The 26,537-nt window shown below is 40.5% G+C and overlaps 1 protein-coding gene across 1 annotated transcript in view; it reads left to right on the top strand.

Moving 5' to 3' along the window:
• Nucleotides 1-563: 563 nt before the first annotated feature.
• FAM81B (family with sequence similarity 81 member B) overlaps nucleotides 564-26,537 on the top strand; it is a 54,949-nt gene continuing 28,975 nt past the window's right edge. The window contains exons 1-6 of the mRNA XM_046001146.1: nucleotides 564-625; nucleotides 4,117-4,208; nucleotides 4,645-4,742; nucleotides 8,008-8,072; nucleotides 19,573-19,816; nucleotides 24,475-24,593. Coding sequence (XP_045857102.1) covers nucleotides 564-625; nucleotides 4,117-4,208; nucleotides 4,645-4,742; nucleotides 8,008-8,072; nucleotides 19,573-19,816; nucleotides 24,475-24,593 — 680 coding nt within the window. The remainder of the gene's footprint in view (nucleotides 626-4,116; nucleotides 4,209-4,644; nucleotides 4,743-8,007; nucleotides 8,073-19,572; nucleotides 19,817-24,474; nucleotides 24,594-26,537) is intronic.

Here is a 26,537-nt window from a genome sequence, read left to right as displayed (position 1 = left end):
ATCACATACATCTCAAAAATATTCTGTAGATATTACAAAGCGTTCATCTTTTACAAGATGGAAAACTATTGAAGGATTTTGAGCAGACAGGTTTCATGATCACTCTTTGACAACATCACTGGCTATTTTGTTGAGAATATTTTATGGGTGGCGAGTTTGGCAGAAGGGAGGTTGGTTTTAGAAAGCTGTTGCGATAGTCTTAAGGAAAAACAATGGTTATTTGGACCCATGGGGCAGCGCAGAAGGAATGAGAAATTACCCATTCTGGATATTTTTTTTAAGGTGGAGCAAACATTGGGTTTGAAAGAAAAAGAGAAACGTGGAATTCCAAGATCTGGGATTTGAGCAACTAGAAGCCAGATGTTGCCATTTATGAGGTAGCAAAGGCTAAAATGGGCAGCAGCTCTGGGGAAAGGGGACCTGAGGGATCACCAGCTTACAGTATGGGATTAGGTGAGCTCATCAAGGTGATGAGTGTCCAAGTGCAAGGACTGAACTCTGGGCCACAATACTCACCAGTAGGGTGACCAGCTTTCCTGGTTTGCCCCATGCTGATTCCCAGGATGTGGGACCTTCAGGAAAGCTTTGAGAATACTGAAACCATTGACCCACTCACTATTCAGAGGTGAGGGAGGTGAATGAGAAACCCGTGAGAAGGAAGAACAGAGCCCTGGGAGATGCATTGCCCTGAGAGCCAAGTAAGGAACAAGCTTCAAGGAACACAGCCCTCAACTCTGTCAAATGCTGCTACATGATGGGACAAGTGGCAGGAAGACAGAGAGACAGAGACAGAGAGCTGACCCAGGGCATTCAACAGAGAAGTCACAGGGGACTCTGACAAGGGCAATTTTAGGGGAAGGTGTTGAGACAGAAAGCCGGATTCTGGTGTCTCAAGAGTGTCTTAGTCTGCCCAGGCCACCCTAACAAAATACCATAGTCTGTGTGGTGTAAGTGACGGAAATTAATTTCTCACAGTTCTGGAGCTGATAAGTCCAAGATCAAAGTGCTGACAGATTTGGTTCCTGGTGAGGACCCTCCACCTGGCTTCTCCTGTTGTCCTCACTTACCTCAGTGTGTGTGTGTGTGTGTGTGTGTGTAGACACAGAGAGAGGTCGAGATCCCTTTCTCTGAGGCCATCAATCCTATCAGGTTAGGACCTCACCCTCTGATTTCTTTTAACCTTAATTACCTCCTAAAACACCTTATCTCCAAATATAATCACATTCAGGGTTCGGGCATCAACATATGGCGGGGATGGGGGAGGTGGAGAGATGTACAATTTAGACCATAGCAAACAGAGAAATTAGAAAGAGAAATATAAAAATAACATTTTGAGGGAGTTTTCCTTTGTAGAAAAGGAGCGGGGGGAGTAGCAGTTAAAGGGATATATAGGATCAAAAGAAGGTTGTTTGTTTTAAAATGGGTAGAAGGAAAAAAAAAAACATGTTTTTGTGCTGATGAGAATGATCTAGATAGGAAGAAAGAGAAGTCCTTGAATAGTTGAGAGGGAATGGGACCTATGTCCAACTAGGGGTTGGGCCTAAACAAGGAGCACAGATAGTTCATTCACTGAAATAGGACCAGAGACAAAATTTAGGGACAGAGATGCACATAGGTTTACAGATGCTTAGCATGTGTACACATCAAAATTCCCTTCTGATAATTTCTGCTTTCTTGGTTAAATGGAAAGGAAAAGTCATGAGCTGAAAGTGGGGGTGGGGGTAGCGGCTGGCAGTTTGAGGGGTGAGGGAGAGTAGGAGAGTCATCTAGGAGAGTAGGAGAGTCCTGTGGTAAGGAAATGTAATGTAATTGCCAGAGAGAGTGGAGCGCTCCTTCAGAATGGAAGACAAACCCCGACACCTCTACAGAATCCAGAATGGTTATGCCAGGAGGGCTGGTACATAAGGCTAAGGGTTAGCGGACCTGGGAACTAGTCAGTCAGGGTTTCACCATTAACTCATGTGCATCATTTCATCTCTCTAAACCTTGTGTTTTTAATCTGTAAAACTGGGATGCTGTGTCTGCACTGTCTTCCTTAGAAGAATCATGAGATGGAACTTGAGGGACATCTTCTAAAATGTAAAGTGTTAAATGCATCAGAGATTGCTAGAAGACCAAAGCAGGTAAGTGGAATAGCATGAAGAAAGGTCCTCAGGTCCAAAAGAGGTCTTTCCAGGAAGGATGGCCTAAGGGCACTCTGGAGAACAGGTCAGAGGTGACATACAGGAAAAGGAAGTTGAATACTTTTTCTTTCTTTCTTTTTTTTTTTAAAGATTTTGTTTATTTATTTAACAGACAGAGAGAGATCACAAGTAGGCAAAAAGGCAGGCAGAGAGAGGGGGAAGCAGGTTCCCCACTGAGCAGAGAGCCCAATGCAGGTCTCAATCCCAGGACCCAGAGATCATGACCTGAGCCGAAGGCAGAGGCTTAACCCACTGAGCCACCCAGGCACCCCAGGAAAAGGAAGCTGAACGGGATATACTCTACCAATGACTACTGGTTGCTGTGACCTAGGGCTGGTTGAAGCTAGTTAGCTGAGGACATGGCACTCCACAGATACCCAGGATCAGGGCTGCCTCTGGTCCATGTACACTTCTTGTGGTGAGTTAGAAATGGTGCCCCCTGTCTGTGTGGGTCAGTCAGCTAGGTGGCCAACTCTGGATTTTGACTTAGGTCATGATCTCAGGGTCATGAGACTGAGCCCCAAGTTGGGCTCCACGCTGAGCTGAGTTCAGAGTCTGCTTGTCCCTCTCCCTCTACTCCCCTCCAAACCCTCTTCTCTCTTGTGTGTGTTTTATTTCTCTCAAATAAATAAATAAAATCTTAAAAAAGAAAGAAAGAAAGAAAGAAAGAAAGAAAGAAAGAAAGAAAGAAAGAAGTGCCCCTTCCTCAAGACCATTTACTTCCACATATCAGAAAACTGTCCCGATATACTTGGCTTGTTAGAATATTTTCTTGACATACACTTGAAAACTTATAACAAATATGAAAATCTACAATGTTTTTGTGTGAAAGGTGTCCCCTAGGGTTGTGGAGTGCACAACACAGCAGTTGTCTCAGCTGACCCCCAACACTCGCCAAACCCTTCACTGACCACCGCCACAAGATTATTTCCTTATGCCTATATTTAAAGTAATATCAGAATATACTGTCATTTGTAAATTTTCAAGATAAAAAATTAACATTATAGGCCTTGGTGCTTTAGGCTCTATTCTTGGTGGGCCTGGATTAGAAGAGGTCTTGGTAGATTTTTGACTTCCAGGAAGGATTTGACACATGCATTCAGCAGATGGGAATCCAATGGCACAAATATATTGTGTGCATTGTTCAAACAACCATTTAGAGAACAAACAAGTTAGATTCTCATTTCACTGAAGTCCATTTTTCTAGCCAAATGCTAGGGACCAGCAGCGGAATTTAAGGAAAGAGAGAACCAAGGAGAGAGAGAAAAAAAACAAACAACAAAAAAAGAGTTTCTTAGCAAGATCAAAGCCAGTTTTCCTTTCTCACACAGACCCTGTATCTACTTCTTGGATAATTGCCACCTTGTGAAATAATCACTAATAATAGCTACCTTTTAGCGGACTCCCACCCTATAACCGAACAAAATTTTCTCTACAAAGCCGAAGTTCAATATTTGAATTCATTTAAAGCCCAGGCCCACCACACCAATAATTATTGCCACCTTCTCTGTGAGACTCCCCCTAGTGGCCCACAGAGTTAGCTTCCTGACTGAGCACACTTGGGAGGAAGATAGGGGAGTTCCCTAAAAGTTCATTCTCTTTGTCTAATTTGAAGGAAACTGGTCTCTATCAAATGTGAAGGTGTGATCAGGGGAAGGCTGTGAAATGTCAGCCTAACCACCTACCACCTCCACCCAATGGGACCACGAGACGAGGGACTTAATGATTTTACAACAGTGAGTACTAAGAAAAACCTTTGAAGTTCTGAAATCCCAGGGACTTGACTTAAGTGTGAAGGCCAAACCCACTGATGTCACAGATCTTTCCTGCAGTCACAATGCTAGTGAGCCACCCTGGGAAGATGCCCCAGAAACATAAAGACTTTAGTCAGATTGCAACCAGGTTTCCTTAGAGCTTCGGCTTTCTGAAAAAGAAAATTTAAAAAATCTCTGCTCCCTTTCAAAAAAGTCAAATCAACAAAAAATAAAGCCAGGAAATCAAGCATCATGAGCTCAGATATTTATCGCATGGATTTTTCAAAGTCTCTAAATTCTCATCCTTGACAACCTTACTTACATTTCTTACTACATATAAACAAGCCAATAAATCCCAAAGGAGATCCTTGGATGTCTTGGGCACAATAGAGTGAGAAATCATTTCCTATTATTTTATAGCAGTTTGATCTAAGTGGCTGCATCTCAACAAAATTTCCTAAGCATCTAATGGAAGTATCTGGGACGATAAACTCTTCTAGCTGATGACAGGTGTGATGGGGGTTTGGTGAAGCTTTGAAGTAGGGGAGGACAGAAGAGGGGAGTGTAAAATAAATGAGAAGCCTCTCTTAACCTTCACTGTATGTGCAGAAACTGCCTTTAATTAAAAAAAAAAAAAAAATTTAACCACCAGGGCAAAATTTCACTTGCCTTAGTTCCTGATCTGATTCAGCATCCTGGTTGCCTAGATACAGATGTAAACAAAAGTGCCTCCCCGACTGCAGAGGAACAGCCGAAGGAAACTGATGGCCCCCTTCCTGGCTCAGTCAATGATCAAGAAAAGAAAGCAAGTACTTTTAGACATTCATAGTAAAAATAGAATATTTTGTTCGCTTCTTTAAAGTTTAGTGTTGTTCAGAGAGTTCTAAGGAGTCCTAGAAGAGTTGTTTTTCTTCTCACTCTACCTACATTTCTTGTTTGTTTTGCTTTGACAAAGTCTCTGGTGACTACACAAGCTGAAAGGAAAAAGGGTCTCGATATGTGAATGCATTCACTGGACTCACTTTTAATATGCAGGGCTAAATAGGAGACAATTTTTGATAATTATTATTTATATAGATTGAAAAGAAACTATGAAAAATTCAAGATACAGACTTCATCTCTACCATGAAAAAGAGAATAGCTAAATAAGTTTCTTTTATTGGTACTTGTCATTAATGAAAAAGAACATTCGAAGAAGCAGTATTTTTAGCTCTCACCAGGGGATGCAGCCTCTGGTGATGGAAAGAGCACTGGAAAGCAAGCCCAGTATCTAGCACTGGTTTTTGTGTCTTGTTGGCTGTAGCACCCACTGGATGTGTGACTTCCAGCAATTATTACCCTCTCTGTTTTCTCCTCTATGAAATGGGCTAATTCGGCGTATCATCCAAAGATGTGAGGTTTGAATGGACCACTAAGACAAAAAGGGTTTAGCAAGTAAGAGGGACTCAGTTGCTATAATGATTATTATCATCATCATGTATATGATCTTGAGTAAGTCTGCTATTTCTCTAATCCTCAGATTTTCTCACCTATAAAAATAATCGTCTTAAATTTTTTCTGCAATATGGTAGGATTTCAGTAAAGACAATAATTCCTACCTTATAGGACATCCTATATGTGAAAGTATTTTATGGGCCTTAACCAAGCCATAAAGGAACACAGCATTTTAAGGTATTGCTGTAAGACAGGTGAAAATTGATACATGTAAAAAGTCCATGAGCAGCCACCAAGTTGTTTGTGGGAATTGTTAGATAATTACATTCTAGCTTGTAGGAACAGAGATGAAACAGAGCTATTAGGTATTAGCAAAGATATAAAAACTTACATACTATCTTAGATACATCAAAAATTGCATAGAAAAGGAGACGAACAGGCTGCAATGTTAACAGCTTTTTCTCTCTATAGCCAGTACAATTGCAATGAGAATTTCTTTTTTCTGTATCTTTTACTTTTCTATATTTTTCCAAATTTCCCTCCATTTTTAGGTTTAACATGTGCTACTTTAAAAGTAGGTGAATTGTAGCTGCATTTTTAAGAGGATGCTATTTACAGTCTTCAAAATAAGGCTTAAAAATACTGTTAAAGTGGGGCACCTGGGTGGCTCAGTGGGTTAAATCCTCTGCCTTCAGCTCAGGTCATGATCCCAGGGTCGTGGGATTGAGCCCCACATCGGGCTCTCTGCTCAGCAGGGAGCCTGCTTCCCCCTCTCTCTCTGCCTGCCTCTCTGCCTACTTGTGATCTCTGTCTGTCAAATAAATAAAATCTTCAAAAAAAAAAAATACCGTTAAAGTAAAAGATATCTATCCAACAGTTTCGCTTGAGAAGGGAAGAGGAGACAATCACCCGTAATTTGGTGTCCTTGGACTCAGTATTCACAGAGCCTTTCATGCCACAGAAGGGAATGAAAGGGCTCCTAGGTGTCAGATATGGAAGGCCAGGGAGCAGCCAGTGCTGATCGAATACCACAGCCAGACCAGTTCAGGGTCACCGTGGAGAGGTGAGAAGGAACAGCAGGCACCGAGTAGGCCATGAGTCCAGGGCCCAGCTCTGTTCCTGCTTGAAACTGGAGTCAAACACAAAGCAGGGCAGGGCAGAAGACCAGTGATGCTCTGTAGGTAGTTAGGATGGTTTCCCTCACATGGGATGCCAGGGTGCCCAGGGATCAGTGTATCCATCCTCTAGGGGAAGACCTGGCTTCGGCCTCAAAGCCCACTCAGCAATGGGGAGAGAGGGCCCAAGGCATGATTACGGCGGTCACTGGCTCCATTTCTAGCAACCTCGAACCATGCCAGTTGTCCACCGCCAAGAGGGCAGGGTCAGGAGAGGTTAACATTTGTCAGGGCTTTTTATTAGCTTCCTTGATAATAGACTTACTTTTTTTTTTAAGTTTTATTGGAGGAGAGAACTTTCTAGTTAAGTCTCTTAGGTGCTAAATTAAGAAGTAAGACATGGTAGTTTTGCAAAAGGAATGATTTCTATTTGTGGGTCTTATCTACTCTGTCACCATGGTGGTGTACAATAATGTAAACTAAGAAAAATACCCCAGGAAATGATTTTGTTTAAGTTTTAAACTGAGGCACAATACCACTCATACTCTCCTGATTGAATCCAGTTCAGTGATGGGCTATTAAAATGAGCATAAACCTATGTCCTGTTTTTGATCTTAAAAATGAAGAACACTAGTGTTTAGAACAGTTTTAGCGTGTGTCAAACAGTGAGTGATTGGGCAGTCTCATTCCTCCTAAAAATGCTGCCAGATTATAAACTTTGGTACAAGGGGAACTTTCTAGTAGTTACCAAATTACTTAAGAGTTCATATGGCCAACTATGTTCAATACTAGTGAGTTATGTACAAATCTCTCTTTTGCTTTCGTTTCTCATTGAGTAATAAACTGACATCCAGGTTTCTTTGAAAACAAAATTATCTGGATAGGCGAGATTTCTAGTTTTGGACTTCGTTTTTGAAAACTAGTGATTCCCCTCAGAAATTAGCATGTTGGAGTAAATTCACTCTGTGAGAACTTCTTTAATAACTCACTCAATAATCACTGGATATTTCATTAAAATTTTTTTCTAAGAATAATCCATGGTTTTGGGGCACCTGGGTGGCTCAGTTGGTTAAGCTACTGCCTTCGGCTCAGGTCATGATCCTGGAATCCCGGAATCGAGTCCCGCATCGGGCTCCCAGCTCCATGAGGAGTCTGCTTTTCCGTCTGACCTGTCATTCTCTCTCTCCTGTCATTCTCTCTCTCACTCTCTATCAAATAAATAAATAAAATCTTTTTTTAAAAGAAAAAGCTTTAAAGAATAATCCATGGTTTTGACTCATCCAAAAGGTTTTTCTTGACTGTGATACCAATATATGAAATGAGGATCTCTAGTATCTTTCTAGAACTTGATTTTGGTTTTAGTCTCTAGAAATACTAGACAGAGCATGTTCAAGTTTAACTGGGTGATGGCCCATAGTATATATTTTGTTTAAAGTTAAAATATTTATATAAAAATAAGATGGATAAGACTTACTATAAAGTAGCTGATGATACATTTTAAACCCATGACCTTTGTTTCAGGTAAGATTTTCTCCTGCCACAATGTCAACCAAGAATTCTACAGATCTAGTTCAGTATGTCGACAAGTAAGTCTGAAAATTATAACCAGTTTTAACTATTTACTACATTTAATGATTCGGCTAGAGATTAAAGTGCCTAAGATCTTTGAGTTCATCTAAACTGGTTCTCTGCTTTTAGAAGAGACTGCATAAGCAACTTCAGAAGATGACCCTCTCTATGCTATTCCCTTCTTTTCGACAAAACAAGCCAGTTTTATAGCCTTCTCTTTAGGTAACTTCTATAGGTTCCTATAGATTATGAACCATACAACGCAGGCAATGAATGACATGGAAAGATTAGATAGAGTTAATGATGACTTTCAAAATACACCAAATAAATCTATTAACATTTCATTATAAAAACTCAGAAATTTTTAAGTATATTAAATGAATCATCAGAAAATTTTGTTTCTGCTGCTTACAGTGCCATACCTGGAACTCAACCAGGGAAAGTCTTGGAGATATGACATATTATTGGTACATATACAATGTCCAAAGATCCTCGAATTCCAGTTGGTAAAGGTGGGATCACAGAAGCAATGCATATTCAATTGAGTTGTTTTCTATTTTGTATGTCTGAAGGAGGATTTGGTCGAAGCAACAATGAATGCATGAACAATGAATGAATGAAAGAATGTTTTAGGGCACTTGAGATTTCATCTCTGTATGACCTCAGTCAGTCAGTCGCATGTCTCTTGGCTTTGGTTCTTCCATTGCTAAATGAAGAGGTTAGATTAGAACCTCTCTTGGACCCACTATAGCTTTAAAATAATTCTGATCCTGGGGAATCTGGGTGGCTCAGTCAGTTAAGCATCTGCCTTTGGCTCAGGTCCTAATCCCAGAGTCCCTGGGATTGAGCCCTGCATCTGGCTTCCTGCTCAGTGGAGAGTCTGCTTCTCCTTCTGCCCCTCCCCCTGCTCATGCTCTCTCTCTGTTTCTCAAATAAATAAATAAAATCTTTAAAAAAATACAATAAAAATAACTCTGATCCTAAAATACACATTATGAGCAGAGAAGAAGAGTTATCAAGCAAATAAAATGAGTCAATGAGAAGAGAAAAATCTAAATACTGGATTTTCATTGTTTATATTACCTTTAACAATAAAGATGATAAAAATTTTAAACTCACAGATTTTTATTACAATCTGTTCACAGTTAAGAGTTTCCCTGATCCTTAGCCAACTGAATTAACACACCACAAATTCCGAAATACCACAGTATTTTGGCCCCTCTTTTCATGCTGCCCATACTTCTATTTATTTATGAGACAACAAGGCCAATAATTTAGAGAAAATGAAACCAAACAAAAGAAAAGAATTTTTTTAATGTTTAAAAATACAATACTTGGATCAGTGACTTTTTTCTAAGTGAAGGAAAATGAATGTGGTATACGTAGAAATACTTATTTTACATGGATATATTAGCTAACCTTGCCATCTGAGGAAGAAAGGGAGACTTTTTCCTACCTTCATCTACACATGATAAATGGAAAATAGAAATCATTCTTCTGATCTGTCAAATTCCAGTATGAACCCAAGTGGATTTCTTTAGTCTGGGCTGCTGACCTACATCCTGGGAGATGACAGAACAAATTCTTGGAGGACTGTAATAAACTTGAAATCCAGGGAAATTTTTGCCATTTCTTGGATTCCAGAGAAACTAAAACTAAGACAATGGGGGAGAAATAGTCTATAATTCAAAGCAAAAGCATAATAAAGATTTTCTAGTCCCAAAATTCATTTCTATCTTGATCTCCCGCCAAACCTCTCTCTTATGTTCTAAGCCATATATCTAGAATTTCTATGTGCTATCTGAGATAGTTAATTATTTTTGTTTTGTTTTGTTTTGTTTTTGACCTTTCCCCTGTGATCTCCCAGAGCAGGCTCCGAACTCTCAAAAGGCAAGGATTGTATAACCTTATGTTTTCTGATAACCCTACAAGTAGCAGCCTATCACGGTGCACCGAATATCGGTTCCTGTGGAAACATAGCTGATAGACTTAATGGAGAGTCGTGGGAAACCACTGAATGTTTACGAGTCTGCTTAGTGCAGCAAGCTCCTATGTGGCTGTTTAACTGGAAAAGCAAAATGGCATTCTGGCATTTCAATCTTCAGCGCAGATACTTCGAACTGACGGGTCAAATGAAATAAAATACACGGAAAAACAACAATATTTAAAAATTGCTTCGTTCTTCAAGTCATACTACTCATTGAGCTGCAACAAACTTATTGATATGCAAACAGGGTACTTACACAAGCAAAAGTCATTATCAACTCATTAAGCTGCCTGAATATATACTGCATTTTCACAGAGGTTCTGCCTTATAAATCTATATGGGAATACTCATAGGAAATTCAAAAAACAAACAAACAAACAAACAAACAAAAACAAATACTAACCACAACTGAAAAAAAGTAAAAGTCCAGCAAGAAAAGAGGCAATATGTACCCCACAGGGATGAAGAAGGTTTGTCTAGAGACACGCACAATAAAGGACTTGCAGGACCCAGTGCTTACAGGGCTCCGCTCAGCCTCAGGCAGTTGGAATGACACCCACACATTATTAGTTCTTGTTAAATGTTAGGTCATATTATTAATCCATGGAGCAGGGGGAGGCGGAATGCTTGCAATCATTTATAGGACAATTATGGTGACATTATTTGAAAAGCAGTAAATAATTCTGATTGCCCCATGTGTTCGTTGATTCACAATGACGGTGCTCATTGAAGCTTGAATTGACAGAAAGCACCAAAGTCTTTTTCCTTTTCCTTCTTTTTTTTTTTTTCTTTTTTTTCTGCTGGCGGAAGAAGCCAGTTGCTATTTCCCAACTCTGTTCCCAATTTCTCATGAGCATTCTTTTATGTCATAGAGTAAGTGGCTAAGGTTTAAGAACATAGATTATTCTTCCATGGGATTTAATTTTGAATATAAAAAAAATTCTGGCAATAAATCTTTTTTTATTTTTCTTCACTTGACCCTACTGAAAAAGAAAAATTCTTACCTCTGGATCAAATAATTTCTAAGGTCTCTTCCATCCCTAAAATTCTTTGGTCTTCTAAAACTGGTTATTTGCCTTTTATTCACTTTACAAACACTTATTGAGCATTTACTATGTGCTAGGCACAATGCCAGGCACTTAGAGAGTCATCAGGGAACAAGACAGACTAAACCCCCTGCCCTCATGGACTTTCCATTTGAGCAGGAGGAAGAGACACTCATTGCTGGATAGCCTGTCAGGGCAGGCCTCACTGAGAAGTCGGATGTGAGCAAAACCTGATGAAGGAGCTGGCCCTCCGCAGGTGTGTGCAAACAGCAAAGTTTCTAAGCAGGACGTTCCTGAGGTGGCTGAAAAGACATGGGGGCAAAGATGGCTGGAATGGAAAAGAGAAAAGTATAAACTTCAAGTCTCATGCCCCCAGGCCAGGGAAATGAAATTGTTTGGTACTGAGGAATTGTCCAGCCTGGGCTCTAGCCAGTATATATCTTGGGAATTCTCTCAGGAGTACCCTCTGGGAGGATGTGGAGTCTGGCTGACAGCCAAAGAAGGATTTTTAAAATTTGGATCCATAAAACTATCAGTAAGTGAAATGGGCAAAATAAGACATGATTGATGATTTCTCCTTGTGAGTAGAATATAGCATTCAGGGTCTGGGAAGTGTTTATTTTCAAGGTTTTCTCTCAGTACCATGGTGGACATTTTATTAGACCGTGATGCATCACTTTGCTCCATGATGAAGACAGATATTGTATGATACAGGACACGAGAAAGGAAGACAAAACACTGTTGGTTGAGCTTTCTGTGGGGTAGGTCATGCTACCTTGGACAACTTTGGGGTTTTATTTTGCAATATCATTTCCATCCATGAGGGCAACCAGCTCCCAGGAGAGAAAGTTCTAAGCCGTGTTTGTTAGCAAGGATCTTATGACGTGGCAAACCTTCTCACACCCAGCACAGCTGCCTGGTCCCACTGACCAAATTCATGGTTAAGGCTTCCAGCTCTTAGCCCTTGGCAATCTTCTCATTTCATCCTCTCAATAACCCAGACAGAGGCAGTGTTGCTATTTTAAAGACAAAGACCCTGGGGTTCAAAGGAGTCAAGTATTTGTCCACACACAATACTGTGACAGAACCAAGATTCTAACTCTGAAATCTATGTTCTGGTTACTCTGATGCCTGTTTTCTTGACCATTCCTCTATCCACATGCCCTGCTGGCTATCTTTTCAATACATGTGGGTCGACCACAACAACCAGGGACATTTCACCCGCAGTCCATCCCTGCACCAGGAAAGATGTGATACAACCTTAGACTTCTGACCTTCCTCCATGTGGGTCCCTCTGCAAGGTGTAGCAGGTCTGGACTCCCAGTATCTTAGCTGTGCCTGGGAGACATCCCCATCAGTCTCAGTACAGTCTCTTATTCTAATCTAGAATCTTCTAGATTCTATCTCTAGCCCTCTGGCTGTGATGGATGAGACTCTGGCTGTAGATGCGCACATCTACATGTGCGGAATCGGGCATGACCCACAGCACCTCCCCACCCCCCAAACTGGTCAGGGCAGTGGCTGCCCTGATGAATCTTAGAGCTTCCCTGCCACCTCCAAGAGGCCCTCTGGGTTCTTGCCACATGTAGGAGCTTCTGCTCAAGTGAGAGAACTTAGAGCAGAGAGGAGCCCCTCTGAGCCTCAGAGAGGACCCTTAGAACTGAGAGAGAAGCCAGCCAAGCCGAGGAAAGGGAACTAGGAGTTACATAGTATTATCCTGAGAAAACACAATGTAACAGGAAGAGCTTCCAACTGGCCTGAGCAAAGTTGCTGTGATGTAGGAAAAAGACTCAAAGAAGCAGCTTAAAACATTTCCCAGCCAGAGTTACTGCCAACCTCCAACTGAGAATTGAGAAAAATTTTACCTTTGTCGTGGTGGGGATGAAATGAAATAATTTTTATGGAAGTGATGTCTCGACTATAAGCATGATGTGGAGAGAAGTTTGTGTAGTAATAAGTTCCTTACGTTTGTCCTGGGTTAGGAACTTCCCTTAAGTAATTTACCATCTCTTTTAGTTTCCTAGGGCTGCCAGAGCACAGTCTCAAAAACTGGGGAGCTTAAAACCACAGGTATTTATTGCCTCACGATTGGAGGTCAGCAGTCTGAAATCAAGATGTTGGCAGGGTTGGTTTCATCTGAGGGCTCTGAGGAGAATCTGTTTCATTTCTCTCTCTTCGCTTCTGGTGACAGCTGGCAATCTCTGGTGTTCCTTGGCTTCTAGATGCACTGCTTCAATCTCTACTACCATCTTTACATGGTGTTCTTGTGTTTCCATCTTTACATGGCCATTTTCTTATAGGGGTGTCAGTCATGCTGGATTATGGGGCCTGCCTTACCCTATCTTCCCAACTAATTACATCTGCAGTGACCTTATAGCCAAACAGTTACATTTTAAGGTACGAAGAGTTAAATCTTCAACATCTTTTTTTTTTTTTAAGATTTTATGTATTTCTTTGAGAGAGAGAGAGATCACAAGTAGGCAGAGAGGCAAGGCGGGGTGGGGGGAGTAGGCTCCCTGCTGAGCAGAGAGCCCGATGCGGGGTTCGATTCCCTGACCCTGAGATCACGACCCAAGCCAAAGGCAAACGCTTAACCAGCTAAGCCACCCAGGAGCCACTCAACATATCTTTTTAGAGGGATACAATTCAGCCCATAATTCCATCTAATAATGACTAATAATCATCATAAGAGCATAAGTATATTATTGGGGTCCGTTATCAAAGGAACGAGACTGAGACAAAGTGAAAGTTATGCAAAGCCTTATTCTATGCCAAGCATTAGAAGTTAGGCTGACCGGCCAGGGGAACGAGACTGAGACAAAGTGAAAGTTATGTGAAGCTTTATTCTATGCCAAGCATTAGAAGTCAGACTGACCCGCCAGGGCCGCCTCCGGAGAGAGCGACCCCCTCCCGATCTCACAGGCTGGTTTTATAGGGCATAACCGCAGACCCAAGGTACGTGACTTCTATTGTTAAGGCGTTTACTCCCGGAATCGATACCCGGAACCATACCAGGAACTACTGCGGCGTTTATTCCCGGAATGAAGTCCATGGATGTAAATAACACTATGGCTACTTGGCAATATGGAGCTGCTCTGGCTAAGCAGGCCCTAACAGTTAAACAGGTTTTAACATTAAATTGGCCCTAACATATATAATACTTGTTGACATTACAAAGCATTTCAAGTACATTAAGTAAATTGCTATCCTTCAGTGGACTGGGTCAGGCACAAGTCATGATCTCCAAGGACACAAAGAGCTCCCTTCTAGACAACCTAAGAGAGGTTAAAGACAGTAAGTGTCAAAGATAGCACGGGAACCCCTGTCTTCAGCTTCCAAATACAGTGTTCTTTACCCTGGAGACTCCCATAAATAAAACGTATACCCCCAAAATAGTCAGGCAATATGGAAAAGCATCACAAAAGCACTACAAAATGCAGTAAGAACTCCAAATATCTCAAACAATTTGCTGCTGCAGTTCTCTTTGCCTGTAAGTGTAACCTATCCCATCTCCATTCACACAGAGACTCTGGAACACCTGAATGCCTCCCACAAGAAAGCTAATCACTACAAGGACATCATTCATTCTGGATTTTATTGAAAATTTTACTAACATGAGGTGTTAGTATACAGTATATTATATATATTTTTTTCATTCATATGTATATAACTTTTCACTAGAAATTAGCCACAACCAGTCTCCTTCTCCAGTCTCTTCTCAGCTATGTCCCTGTTTAGAGTCCTGTCCTTTCCAGGCTCTTCCCTGCAGACCTCGAGCCGGTGCCTCCCACTGGCTTTGGTCTACACCTTCCCAGACTGTACCCATGAAACTGGAGTTGCCTCCCTTACAGGCTTGGAGCGTTTGGTATTTTGTAAAACTCAGCAATGAGGTTTCTTTAGCAGCCAAAATCCATCTGGTCAGAAACAAGCAACAAGAGAAACTACAGAAAACGTCTTTTCAGTTTCATTGTTCCACAATCGCTTACAGGTTATTTTTGTGAGGCATCAAAAATGTTCCTTAATATGTCACTTTACATGTACATCGTTTGCAGGCCTCTAGGCACCAAGAATGCAACTGGTCCTAATGGATCACACACAGGCAAAAATTTTCTTCAGTTCTGCTCCTCATTGTTCTAGAAAAGGCCTTCGACTCTCCCATTTTTGTCTCTTGAGTGTTACAGGTTGCCAAAATGTTTATCAGAATCTCCTGAGTAAATTTAGTGCTCTATTCACAAGAACAGAACAGGCAGAGAAGTGAGAGGCTCTGTGCTGAGGCATCTGCCAGCCACAGCACAGCTGGTCCAAGTCACACGGAACTGCAGAGAAATAGAACTCGGAGTCTGTGGAAAATCTGTTCCGATTCTGTGGTCAGCTGCATAATCAATGATTTATGTAAAGCCCAAATACCTCTCTGAAAAGGCCCCCCTGGGAATTCTTTCTCCTGTGGTTAGTAACTCCATCTGGACGAGCCTGGAATATTCAGTCATTTCTTTGTTTTCACAGTTAAATTTAGGTGGAAGTCCCACTGATAGAACACACTAATAAAAACAGCGGGCTTGTTCTGGTTTTTAACTTACTGAAAGAACCCTAGTGGCCACATCTTGTTATTAGGTTTTTAACCATTGGATGACCTGATGCTTTGAACCATGGTATCCGGAATCTCTCTTCGAAGATTGAGAATGTTCCTATGTGCGTTTTTCTGGTGGTTGATTTAGAAAGCTCACTTGCAGAACAGTCTTCTCTTTTGCTACGGTAATGGAAGTGGGAAAATATATAAGCTCTATGTTTATCTTGCAGGAAACATGTAAATAGAACTAAACAGAGCATGATCTAGAGCTTCATTAGGCATCATTAATAAATAATAAAATCCCCAATTTTAAATCCCCAAAACGTTACACATGAAAAGAAATCACAAAAAGGAGGGGCTCCTGGGTGGCTCAGTAGGTTAAAGCCTCTGCATTTGGCTCAAGTCATGATCCCAGGGTCCTGGGATGGGGCCAGAGTCGGGGCTTTCTGATTGGTGGGGAGCCTGCTTCCTCCCAGCCCCCTAGCCTGCCTCTCCACCTCCTTGTGATCTCTGTCTGTCAAATAAATAAATAAATAAATCTTAAAAAGAGAGAAAGAAAGAAATCACAAAAAGGAATGCTCTCCATTTAGGTGTAAAAGAACTTCTAAAAAAAACTTTAAAAGGTAGAAGAAATCATAAAGTCAGTTACTGTCCCTGGGGTTGCAGGAAAATATACTTGCATAGCACGAGGTGCTGCCCTCCCTAGAAGCTTCTTTCAGTGGGCAAATGGCAACATCCTCAAAGCCCATCATGACAGGCAGGACCACAGACTGGCATCTGAGACGCTGGCCCTCTGCTGGCTTCGGTCTGATTCCTCATGCTTCTCTCTGGATACAGTCTTGACACCGGCCAATAGCACCCCCCAAAGCATGAGAAAACACGGGCTCCTCAAAACCCTGCAGCTCTCTGGTTTCATCACACCCACCCTGTGCCTCTCACAAGAACCATCCCGAACTTAACAACCATACAGCCTAGCAGGCCTGGTGGCCCCATGCAAGGATGAATTAATTGGAACACTTGGTTGGTAAATAGCGGGACCCATATTCTACCCTCGGTCTATCTTGTCTACCACCTTGCCGACTGCTTCTGACTATCCACATGACTTGAGAGCTCATAGTCTCTATTTTACACATCAGCACTTCATTATATTCTGCCTTATATATCGTTCACTGATTCCTTTAACCAGTCTTTAATCAATGATGTTCAACATTTAGAAGACATTTAGAAACATCTAAGTGCTTATTTAAAACATATATTCTTGCGGTGACCCTCCCAACCCTCAAGGTGATGATCGAACGCATCTATGGTTGAGCCAAGGAATCTTCGTTGTAACAACTTCCTTCCCTTCTCCACCCCCATGGTACTAATTCAAGTTTCTTTATGAAAAACACTGAATTAGACTAAGTTCCTTGTGGGACAGACCATTATATATTGAGCATGGACTAGAGTAGACATTTAGAAAATACTGACTGGCATTTTTATTTCAACTGTCATTTCTATTGGTAGATTATTAGGTATATGTACAGTGCCTTCAGCTACACATAACACAAACTCCAGCCAAAATGGTTGATTAGCTCACATTTTTAACAATCCAGAGTTTGATGTAGAGACTTAATGTCATTAAGCAGGTGTTTTCTATCCTTCCTCCCTGCCATCCTATTCTCCCTCATGATCACAAGATGGCTTCAGCAGCTCCAGACACCACACACAGACATGACAACATCCAGCAAAGAAGTGGAAAGTTACTTCTTATGTATCTCTTTTTGAAAGCAACGAAACCTTGCCCAGAAACCCCACAAGAGGTTTCTCCTTTCACCAGACTGGCCAGAATTGTTTCACATGCTCCTCCTTAAACCAATTACATCTCAACCCAGAAGAAGGAGACCACCATGATTATCATGCCCAGCTGAAGGACATGGGGGATGGGAGGATAAACCAAATTAGGTAGAAGCAGTGGGGGTGGGGGAGGGGTGGCTGCGAGTTCACTGACAATGTCTGCCACACTGGGAACACCTAAGAGTACACAAATACTCAATTTTGAGAGGAATGCAACGTCATTCACAAGTGTCTATGTGGAATGGAAGACTAGGAAGCAAACACTCTTTCACTGGCACATTTAGGCTGCAGAATGTTGAGAGGCCAGAAAGAAGCACTCGCTCAAGGAAGATCACAAGTAAATCTACAGTCTGCCACTAGGCTATGTGTCACCATCGCAGGGCCTGACATCCTCTTCCCTTCTGCCTGTGACTCACACAGCCAATCCAGGGGAGCACCGTCAGCATGCTGGGGTTTTAAAGGAATGGAGTGTGTGTGTGTGTGTGTGTGTGTGTGTGTGTGTGTGTGTGTGTGATATATATATATATATATATACACACATATATACATATACATATATATATATATTTCCATTTGGTATTTTCCAGAAGAGTATACTTGAGTCAAATGAGTGGTAGAGAGAATTTAATTGAACCCTTTACAAAGCCTTCTTTGTGCCTCAGATGTGAAGGTGAAAGGAAAGAATAGCCTCACCCAGGCTGAGGCTGCTTTTTACTGCTCAAGAGGAGAAACTTGTAAACCTTGATGCTCTTCCAACCTGTAGCTTTATGGCACCATCCGCCCCCCCCCCCCCCCCCCGGCCCTTTTCCAACAACTGAGCCTTAAGGGAACAGTCTAGCTAGAAGCAAAAACAGTCAACAAATATGTATTGAGTACCTACTACATATCAGGCATTCTTCTCAGTGTTGTACACAATGTGGAAAACAAGTTAGATAAAGTCCCTGCCCATAGGAAGCTTTCATTCTAGCCATAGAGGGCAGAAAATAAACACAAAGAAGTAAGATAACTTTAGATAATGACAAATGTTGGGGAGAAGATGAAATGGGGTCTTATGATAGAAAGTGACAGAGGGGGGACGCCTGGGTGGCTTAGTTGGTTAAGCGCCTGCCTTGGGCTCAGGTCATGATCCCAGGGTCCTGGGATTGAGCCCCGCATCAGGCTCCTTGCTCGGTGGGGAGCCTGCTTCTCCCTCTGCCTGCTGCTCTCCCTTGCTGTGCTCTCTCTGTCAAATAAATAATAAAAATAATTTTAAAAAAGAAAGAAAGAAAGATAGAAAGAAAGGAAGAAAATGACTGAGGAGAAGACACCCTACACATTCACCAGTTTAAAATAACCCCCACGGCACAAGGGTTTTTCACAGTTTTCTAAGTTTCCTTTCTAGATCCTCCAAGGTTTTAGGAGGGGGAGAGGATAGGAAGCCCACAGTCATGCTAGGTCAGCATTTGGGTCAAGACCATAGTGCACCCAGAAATTTTACCCCTGAGCAACTATGTAACTCATTTCCTTTCAAAGTAAATTCAATAAAGAAAATTTTTAAAAAGACAAATCAAAAGTAGCCTGTCCTTCAAGAAGCTTATCTGTGAAAGGGAAGAGGAATATATTCATGCCAGTAGGGGCTACCAGGATCTTGCATGTTTCTTTACCCTAATACTAAAGAGCCCTAGCCTTTCGCTCTCTTCCTTTAATTCACTGTGTTTACTCTTCCACTGAACTTCTGAGTCCTTTGTGAATCTCTGCCTTTGAGCTATCATTTCTTCCAGCTTAGAAGGCAACACTCCCTTCAATGTGGAATTTTCAGGCATTGAATTTTTATGGATCTAACTTCAGCTTGTTAGAATAGGTGGGTAAAGTATGAAGTGATTCCCTCTTAGGAGACATGAAAAACGCATAATGTAAGGCCAAAGTCAGATCTTCTTAGATGAGATGCAAACCAGGATCTAACCATGCAGGTGCTTAGAGTCCTCCCAAAGTTCCAAACTCCCCCACAGGGGAGACAAGACTGGAGTAGATCCAAGTTCTGCTTCCAGTTCCTCCAACTCGTTCTTGTAACGCCACTGGTGTTGTTTCCTTTTCCTGACCAGGGGTCATTCTTTTCTTCCTGTGATTCCAAACACACAGAGAAGTCAGCTAGAAGACAGACTGAACAACCAGGAGCGCACCATCGCGTTCCTCCTTGAACAAGCCTTCCGCATCAAGGAGGATATCTCTGCTTGTCTTCAGGGGACCCATGGCTTTCAAAAAGAGGAGTTGCTCGCCAGGAAGCTACTGGAAAACCATATCCAGACCATCACCAGCATTGTCAAAAAACTCAGCCAAAATATTGAGGTAGTTCTTTATTTTCCATATGTTGGCATCATTGCTTGACAACAATTATCAACCACCAGTATCATCTTTCAATTATAGAAATGGGTCACTATAGCTTAAGTTTAAATGATTACAACAAGTGGCCCCAGAGGATAACAGTTCAACTTTTCAACTGCTCATTTATGCCAAAAAGTAGAAGGAAATTCTGTTCAAAAAGCATTTAATGTTATTCTGTAACAGAAGAGAGAATTGTTTAACAGTATGTCAGATAATGTTTTTAGGTGCTCATTTGAATCTAAATCTCCAAGATTCTTTTCATGTTTTTATAAAAAAATCTTAGTGAACTTTTAAAAGGTATTTTATTGGTATTTGGCACATAATGAATTGATCCCTAAAAAGTCAGTGCACTTCTCAAAGTGGTCAAAGGTGTTTCGAGGCAGAACAGTGTTAAGAAAGTGACAAGAGGTTAGTGGCTCATTGCCTTTAAGATAATGACAAAATCAAGTACAGCGCTAGTGTTAAAATAAGATACCAATTTAAAAGTCAAAACTTGCTGGTGATTAAAAAAAAAATACCATTCTCAGAAATAACAAAATGCTTCTGGAATGATCCATATTTTTATCTGGGTGGTTGTTACATGGTTTATTATATTTGTCAAAATCCATCCAGACATACACTTTGACTTGTACCTTTTAATACATATTAATTACACCTCAATAAAATGTTCTTAACATTAAGGAGGGAAAAGTTTCCAGATCAATAGAAATCTTGCTAAGAGTTTCTTTTCCCAGAATAATTGACTGTCATAGATTAGCTGTGAAAAAAGAAAAAACATTTTCTAAAAACTATAAAATCCCAAAATATTTGCAGTCTTTTTAAGGGGTTGGCACTTATAGGGAACATGAGGAGAACTGGTCTGTGTAGTAAACTGAATTAGAAAATATTTTAAAGTCTGTAGATAACATAGTTAAAACATTATCAAGAAGACTGGGACGCCTGGGTGACTCAGTCGCTAAGCGTCTGGCTTCGGCTCAGGTCATGAGCTCAGGGTCCTGGGACTGAGCCCCACACTGAGGGGGCTCGGGCTTCTTCCTCTCCCACTTCCTCCTGCTTGTGTTCCTTCTCTCGCTGTGTGTCTCTCTGTCAAATCAATATATAAAATCTTTAAAAAAATTATCAAGAAGAAACTATTAGGCTATCTTTAGTAAATAATTAAGACTGTAAAGTGCCAATCACTTTACAGAGAAATAGAGGTTATTTGGTGTTTTTTTAAAAAATGTAGTCATTAGCCTGGTCAGCCCTTGCAGACTGACCAGCAAGATAGGTTTGAGTGTGAGCTGAAGCTTGACTTGGGCCTTTGGAAGGGATGAAAAGTTTTTAAACAACCATAATGGTAACGCTTAAGTTGCTATTCCTTTTGGTAACCAAATTATCTGTTTTTTATGCTGGAAGCTAATTACAAATTTTAAAATTAATTTAAACTCAAGAAAAGAATTTTATGTATAACATTGCTTTCTTGTGTTTTTTTTTTCCGCCAACAACTTATAAAAGCAGTACTTGTTCACTATAATTATTGTGAAAACTTAGAAAAAAATTTTAAAAACTGGGGGCAAAAAATTCTCATAATTCCACCAGCAAATGGCAATCTCTACAAACAGCCAGTCATGTTCATCAAGTCCCTTCCACATTTGCAGGCTGAGACTACATTATTATAAGCACCGTTTTAATATCAAATTACATGTAAACTCTCACATGTCATTAAAGGTTCTTTGCATGGTGCATGCACCATGATTTCCTAACTTATTATCTTAATATTAAAGTAACTTTGCATAAGTGTATATCTGTATTTAGCTTATTTCCATAGTGTATATTCTTAGAAGTGGAACTCCAGGGTGTGAACACTGGAAAAGCTCTTGATGCATGCTGCCAAATAGGTTTCCGGAAAGTTGATACTTACTTACACTTCCATTAGCATTATATGAGAATGCCTTTTCACTGTGCCCATGCCAGCATTGAGATTTGCTGTTTTAACTTTGCTAAACTGATGGGATAGAAATGAGATCTTTTTTTTTTTTTCGTCCCCACTTTCTAAAAGTGCCTATAACCATTTACATTCTCTCTGTCAGTCATCTACTAATGCCTTTTGCCAGTTTAATTTTTGGAGTTTTAGTGCTTTTTAATTCTTATTGATTTGCTGAGATTTTTTTTTTTACTAGTTAAGGATAATAGTTGGTGGTACCTTGGCAAATGTTTAAAACCAGCAGTCAAATATTTTCTGGCGGATAAAAACTTGGTTTGTCATGTTTACCTGTTTCTATGGTGTAAATACTCTCACTGTGATCGATTTCAAACACACATACACCAAACACAAAGATGGGAAAAGATAGGCCTAATTGGCTTTCACCAGCAAGTCCGTGTTGATTGAAGTATAGAACTGAAATCCTTGGCCATTACATTTACTATAAATGTTTTTCCAGTTTGTTGTTTACACCTTAGTTGTATTTACAATGTTTCTATCAACTTTTATGCAAGATTAAACATTCCAATATTTTGCTCTGAGATTTCTCTCATTATTTTTAAGAATCAAAATATCTTCATTTAGAACTGAAATAATCACCTGTACTATCTGTTACTTTTATGGCGTAACCTTTTATTTATATTTTCAGTCAACTTTTCTAAAATCTGTATTGATGTCTGTTGGTAAGGATCTAAAGTGATTGTTTTCTGAATAAATAACCAGAGATCCCACACCATCTGTAAAACTCTTCCCCCTCCTCACTGATTTGTGAGCCTCAAGGATGGCGCCTTTCTTTCTTACCTTTACCAAGGCCTTCATTACATTACATTGATCTATTTAGGTATGCGTATCTACTTAGCTACACTGATGCATTTATCCTTGTCTCATATGTTTGTGTTCAGTAGGGCAACTTCCCTTTCATAGCAATTCTTTACCAAAACAAAACCAAATAATATCTGTTCTTTGGTCTGAATGTCTGTGTCTCTCCCCTCTCCCCCAAAATTCACATTTTGAAATCTCATGCCTAGTGTGATGTTATTAGGAGGTGGGGATCTCACGAACAGGACTAGTGCCCTCCTAATAAAAAAAACAAAACAAAACAAAAAAACACCCACAGATCTCCCTAGCCCCTTCTACCACGTGAAGACATGGTAAGAAGTAGGCAGGCAGTCTGCAACCCAGAAGAGGGCTCTCACCAGAGGGGAGCCATGCTGGCACCCTGACCTTGGACCTTCAGCCTCCAGAACCGTGAGAAATAAATTCCCGTTCTTTAGCAGCTTCCCAGTCTGTGATATTTTGTTAGAGCAGCCTGAATGGACTAAGACACCCACACAAATGCAAAAACAAATAAAAACAAAAAACTCTAGCTAGTGTTCTGGACACTTCTATGTTTTCAATTAAAATTTTATTTGCCCTTGAGTCTTCTCAGTCTGCCGAGTTTCCAAAAGATCCTGTATATGGTCTTTAAAATTTCTATCATTCATTTGTTACAAAAATCCTCCTTTTCCTCAAAGAAATTCATAAACATAAATTTAAACATAGTTCAGGCCCTGGTCAAATAGGGCAACTAAAACATTTCCCTAAATCATGAACTTATCTTATACTCTCACTTTTTATGGATAAATACAAATTATTTTATATATCTTTGCTTCACATTATAATTTGTTTAAATGTCAAGTAATATAGAAATTTTGTCAATGGACAAGTCGATTTTTTTTTCAATTTTTAACTTAATACTTACATATGAGTGTGAAAAAATTTCAAACTACTATGCTTGGAACCACCAACCTGGTAGTGTGAGACACTCAGCTCTATATCAGAACTACTGAAGACATGACTAAGGATTCTCAAGGGCAAAATCTGAACACACTTCAAGCCACACATCTCTCGTGCTTTCTAAAAAACCGAAAAAATTAATCTTTTTCACTCCATGTGATTTTGCTTGTGTTAGTTGTATTAGCTTCACTTTGCTTCTGAGTCAATCTGTAAAGGGTATTGCCTGATGCCATATAAAGATCCCTTTTTCCAACCCTACCACCAATTCTGAAATAGGTTTTTGTGGAAAAACTTTTATATCAGTCATGGCTAAATGGCACTCAGGGTCTTTACAGCACAATAAATATGTTTTATTTGGCCCATATCATGTTTATAAAAGATTTTGACTAAGATGTCAATCTTTAAAAATTGAAAGATTTAGGGGTGCCTGTGTGGCTCAGTAGGTTAAGCTTCTGACTCAGTTTTGGCTCCAGTCATAGTCTCAGGGTCAGGGGATTGGTCCTGTATTGAGCTCCACATTCAGCAAGGAGTTCACTGGGATTCTCTCCCTCTGCCCCTCCCCTCATTCATACTTGTGCTCACTCTCTCTCTGAAATAAATCTTTTTTTTTTTAAATTGAAATGTTTAACATAAAGTCTAGATTTCTGGCTTGTGTTGAAATACTATTGAGCTATTATTCCTACCTGGCAACAGTCTGTTGGGATCAGGCCATCCCTGCCCCCTCAGGTAAGGCAGGGACTGCCTCTCTCTGATGTAGGACTCTCTTACTCATTTACACTATCAGCCTAGTTAGGAAAGGCATTCGATTTGATAGCCTCTGCTTTAAACTATAGTTTCTTATCATGTGTGATGGGAAATTAATGGGAATTTTCACTCAAATTTACAGGTTTTGGAAGACCAAATAAGAGCTCGAGACCAGGTGGCCACAGGAACTAATTTTGCAGTACAGGAGCTAAACAGCAAACATGTTCAAGGAGTTGGAGATCTTCGAGGAAGAGTAGCCAGGTGAGAAGAAACATGTAGCAGATAGTCACATCTTGCCCACAGAATTCTCATTCCCAAATAAGTTCCATGTAGTAGAAAAGTAGATAATGTCTTTACATGAAGCTAAACTGACAAGGTGGTAATTGAGAAAGTGTATGCTAGAATTTGAAAGCCTCACACCACCGGTGAGACTCAAGGGTTTTATAAGAGACCCCTTCTACACAACGTCCAGTTTGGTTCCATCTGAAAGTGACAAGGATGGTATTGTCTTTATAGCCCTTGACTGTCCAAATACCAACATCTTATACAAAGACACAGCCCTCATAGCCACAAACAAAATTCCCAGGTATGTGAAATTCTAATTCTTCAAACATTTAAAATATATAAGAATGACGTATAAAAATCTAACAATGGATTTACTTCCTATGGGATAAAATTTTGAGGAACATCTTTCAAATGCTATTTCTGAATCAGAAGAATTAATGCTATACAGGTTAGCAAAAATCTGTGGGTCTTGACAATGGCAGGACCACTCTAATAGGCGTATAAAAGATCACTTGTGAATGGCTGACTATAGACACCTTTGCAACTCTACATCTTCTGGCAGCACCTCTTTCCTCTCTCTCGGAATAGCCAGCCTCCACCTTGTTAATCTGCTCTGAGATGTTAATGACCAAATAAGGTTTAGTTGATCAATACCTAGGACAAACTTCTCTTAGAGTATCTATCCATTTGACTTAACAACAAAAAATGCACTAAGCTCTATGTCCTATGCCAGGCAGTATGCTGGGATTCAGGGATTCAGCAACATGGTCCACTTCCAATTCCCCATGGCCCCAGGATTATGGTCTACCTGGGGAAACAAGCTCCAAATGTAAGGAATGAGATGAATGCTACAATGAGAGGCTGTGGTGCCATGGGAATATCCAAATCAGATTGAGGCATAGGGAAGTCTTCCTGAAGAAGGTGACATTTGAGATGAGTTTTGAAGGATCCATAGCAGTTTGCTAGACAAGGAAGGATGGGAAATGCACTTCGTATAGGAGGAATAATACATGCAAAAGAACTGAGAGATGAATTACTGTGACAGGTTCGAGGGGATACCTGTGAGGAGTGTGCTTAAGTTTTTGTATCTGGGGCTTGCATTTAGGGAGAGATGGGAGATGGGGAGATGAAGTTCATAGGTGGTCCAGATTGGATGCTGAGGGATCTTGTGGGCCAAGGTAAGAGATATGAATTTCATGTAGAAGGTTATAAGGAACCATGGGAAGATTGTGAGTAAGGAGATGAGATATTTAGTGACATTCTAGTATTAGTTGAATTGCTGGGGTACAGAAAGGAAGCATGGAAATGCAAGGAAACCTATTGCAGCAGTCAAGGTGCCAAATGTCAAGGGCTGAAACTAAAGCACTAGCCAAGAAAGTCCAGAGCAGGTACCAGACATTAGGAAAACAGAATCTACAGGAATAGTACTTATGTGTGTACACACTCAGAGAGATGTAATTATATTATTTATAAATATACGTTTATACGTCTAAAATATACAAACTTCTCGGGGCGCCTGGGTGGCTCAGTGGGTTAAGCCTCTGCCTTCGGCTCAGGTCATGATCTCAGGGTCCTGGGATCGAGCCCCACATGGGGGGGGGGGGGGTCCCTGCTCAGCGGGGAGCCTGCTTCCTCCTCTCTCTCTGCCTGCCTCTCTGCCTACTTGTGATCTCTGTCTGTCAAGTAAATAGATGGAATCTTTGAAAAAAATAAAATATACAAACGTCTCTATTTCATTATATCATATTTGATATACACGAAGGAAATTTTATAATATTTGGGTAAGTCATGAAGCAAGATGATAAAACAAACACGAGCAAACCCACCATCAGATTTAGACGTGCCACGATTTTGCAAAGATAAACACCAAACATCTGTTTTGAAAAAACATGGAATTTGGTTTCCTTTGGTGGTGTGCTG

This window comes from Meles meles, chromosome 3 (assembly GCF_922984935.1).
Source record: "Meles meles chromosome 3, mMelMel3.1 paternal haplotype, whole genome shotgun sequence".
Lineage (NCBI taxonomy): Eukaryota > Metazoa > Chordata > Mammalia > Carnivora > Mustelidae > Meles > Meles meles.
The sequence above is the reverse complement of the archived record's forward strand: the minus strand, read 5'-3'. Positions and strand labels throughout refer to the sequence as shown.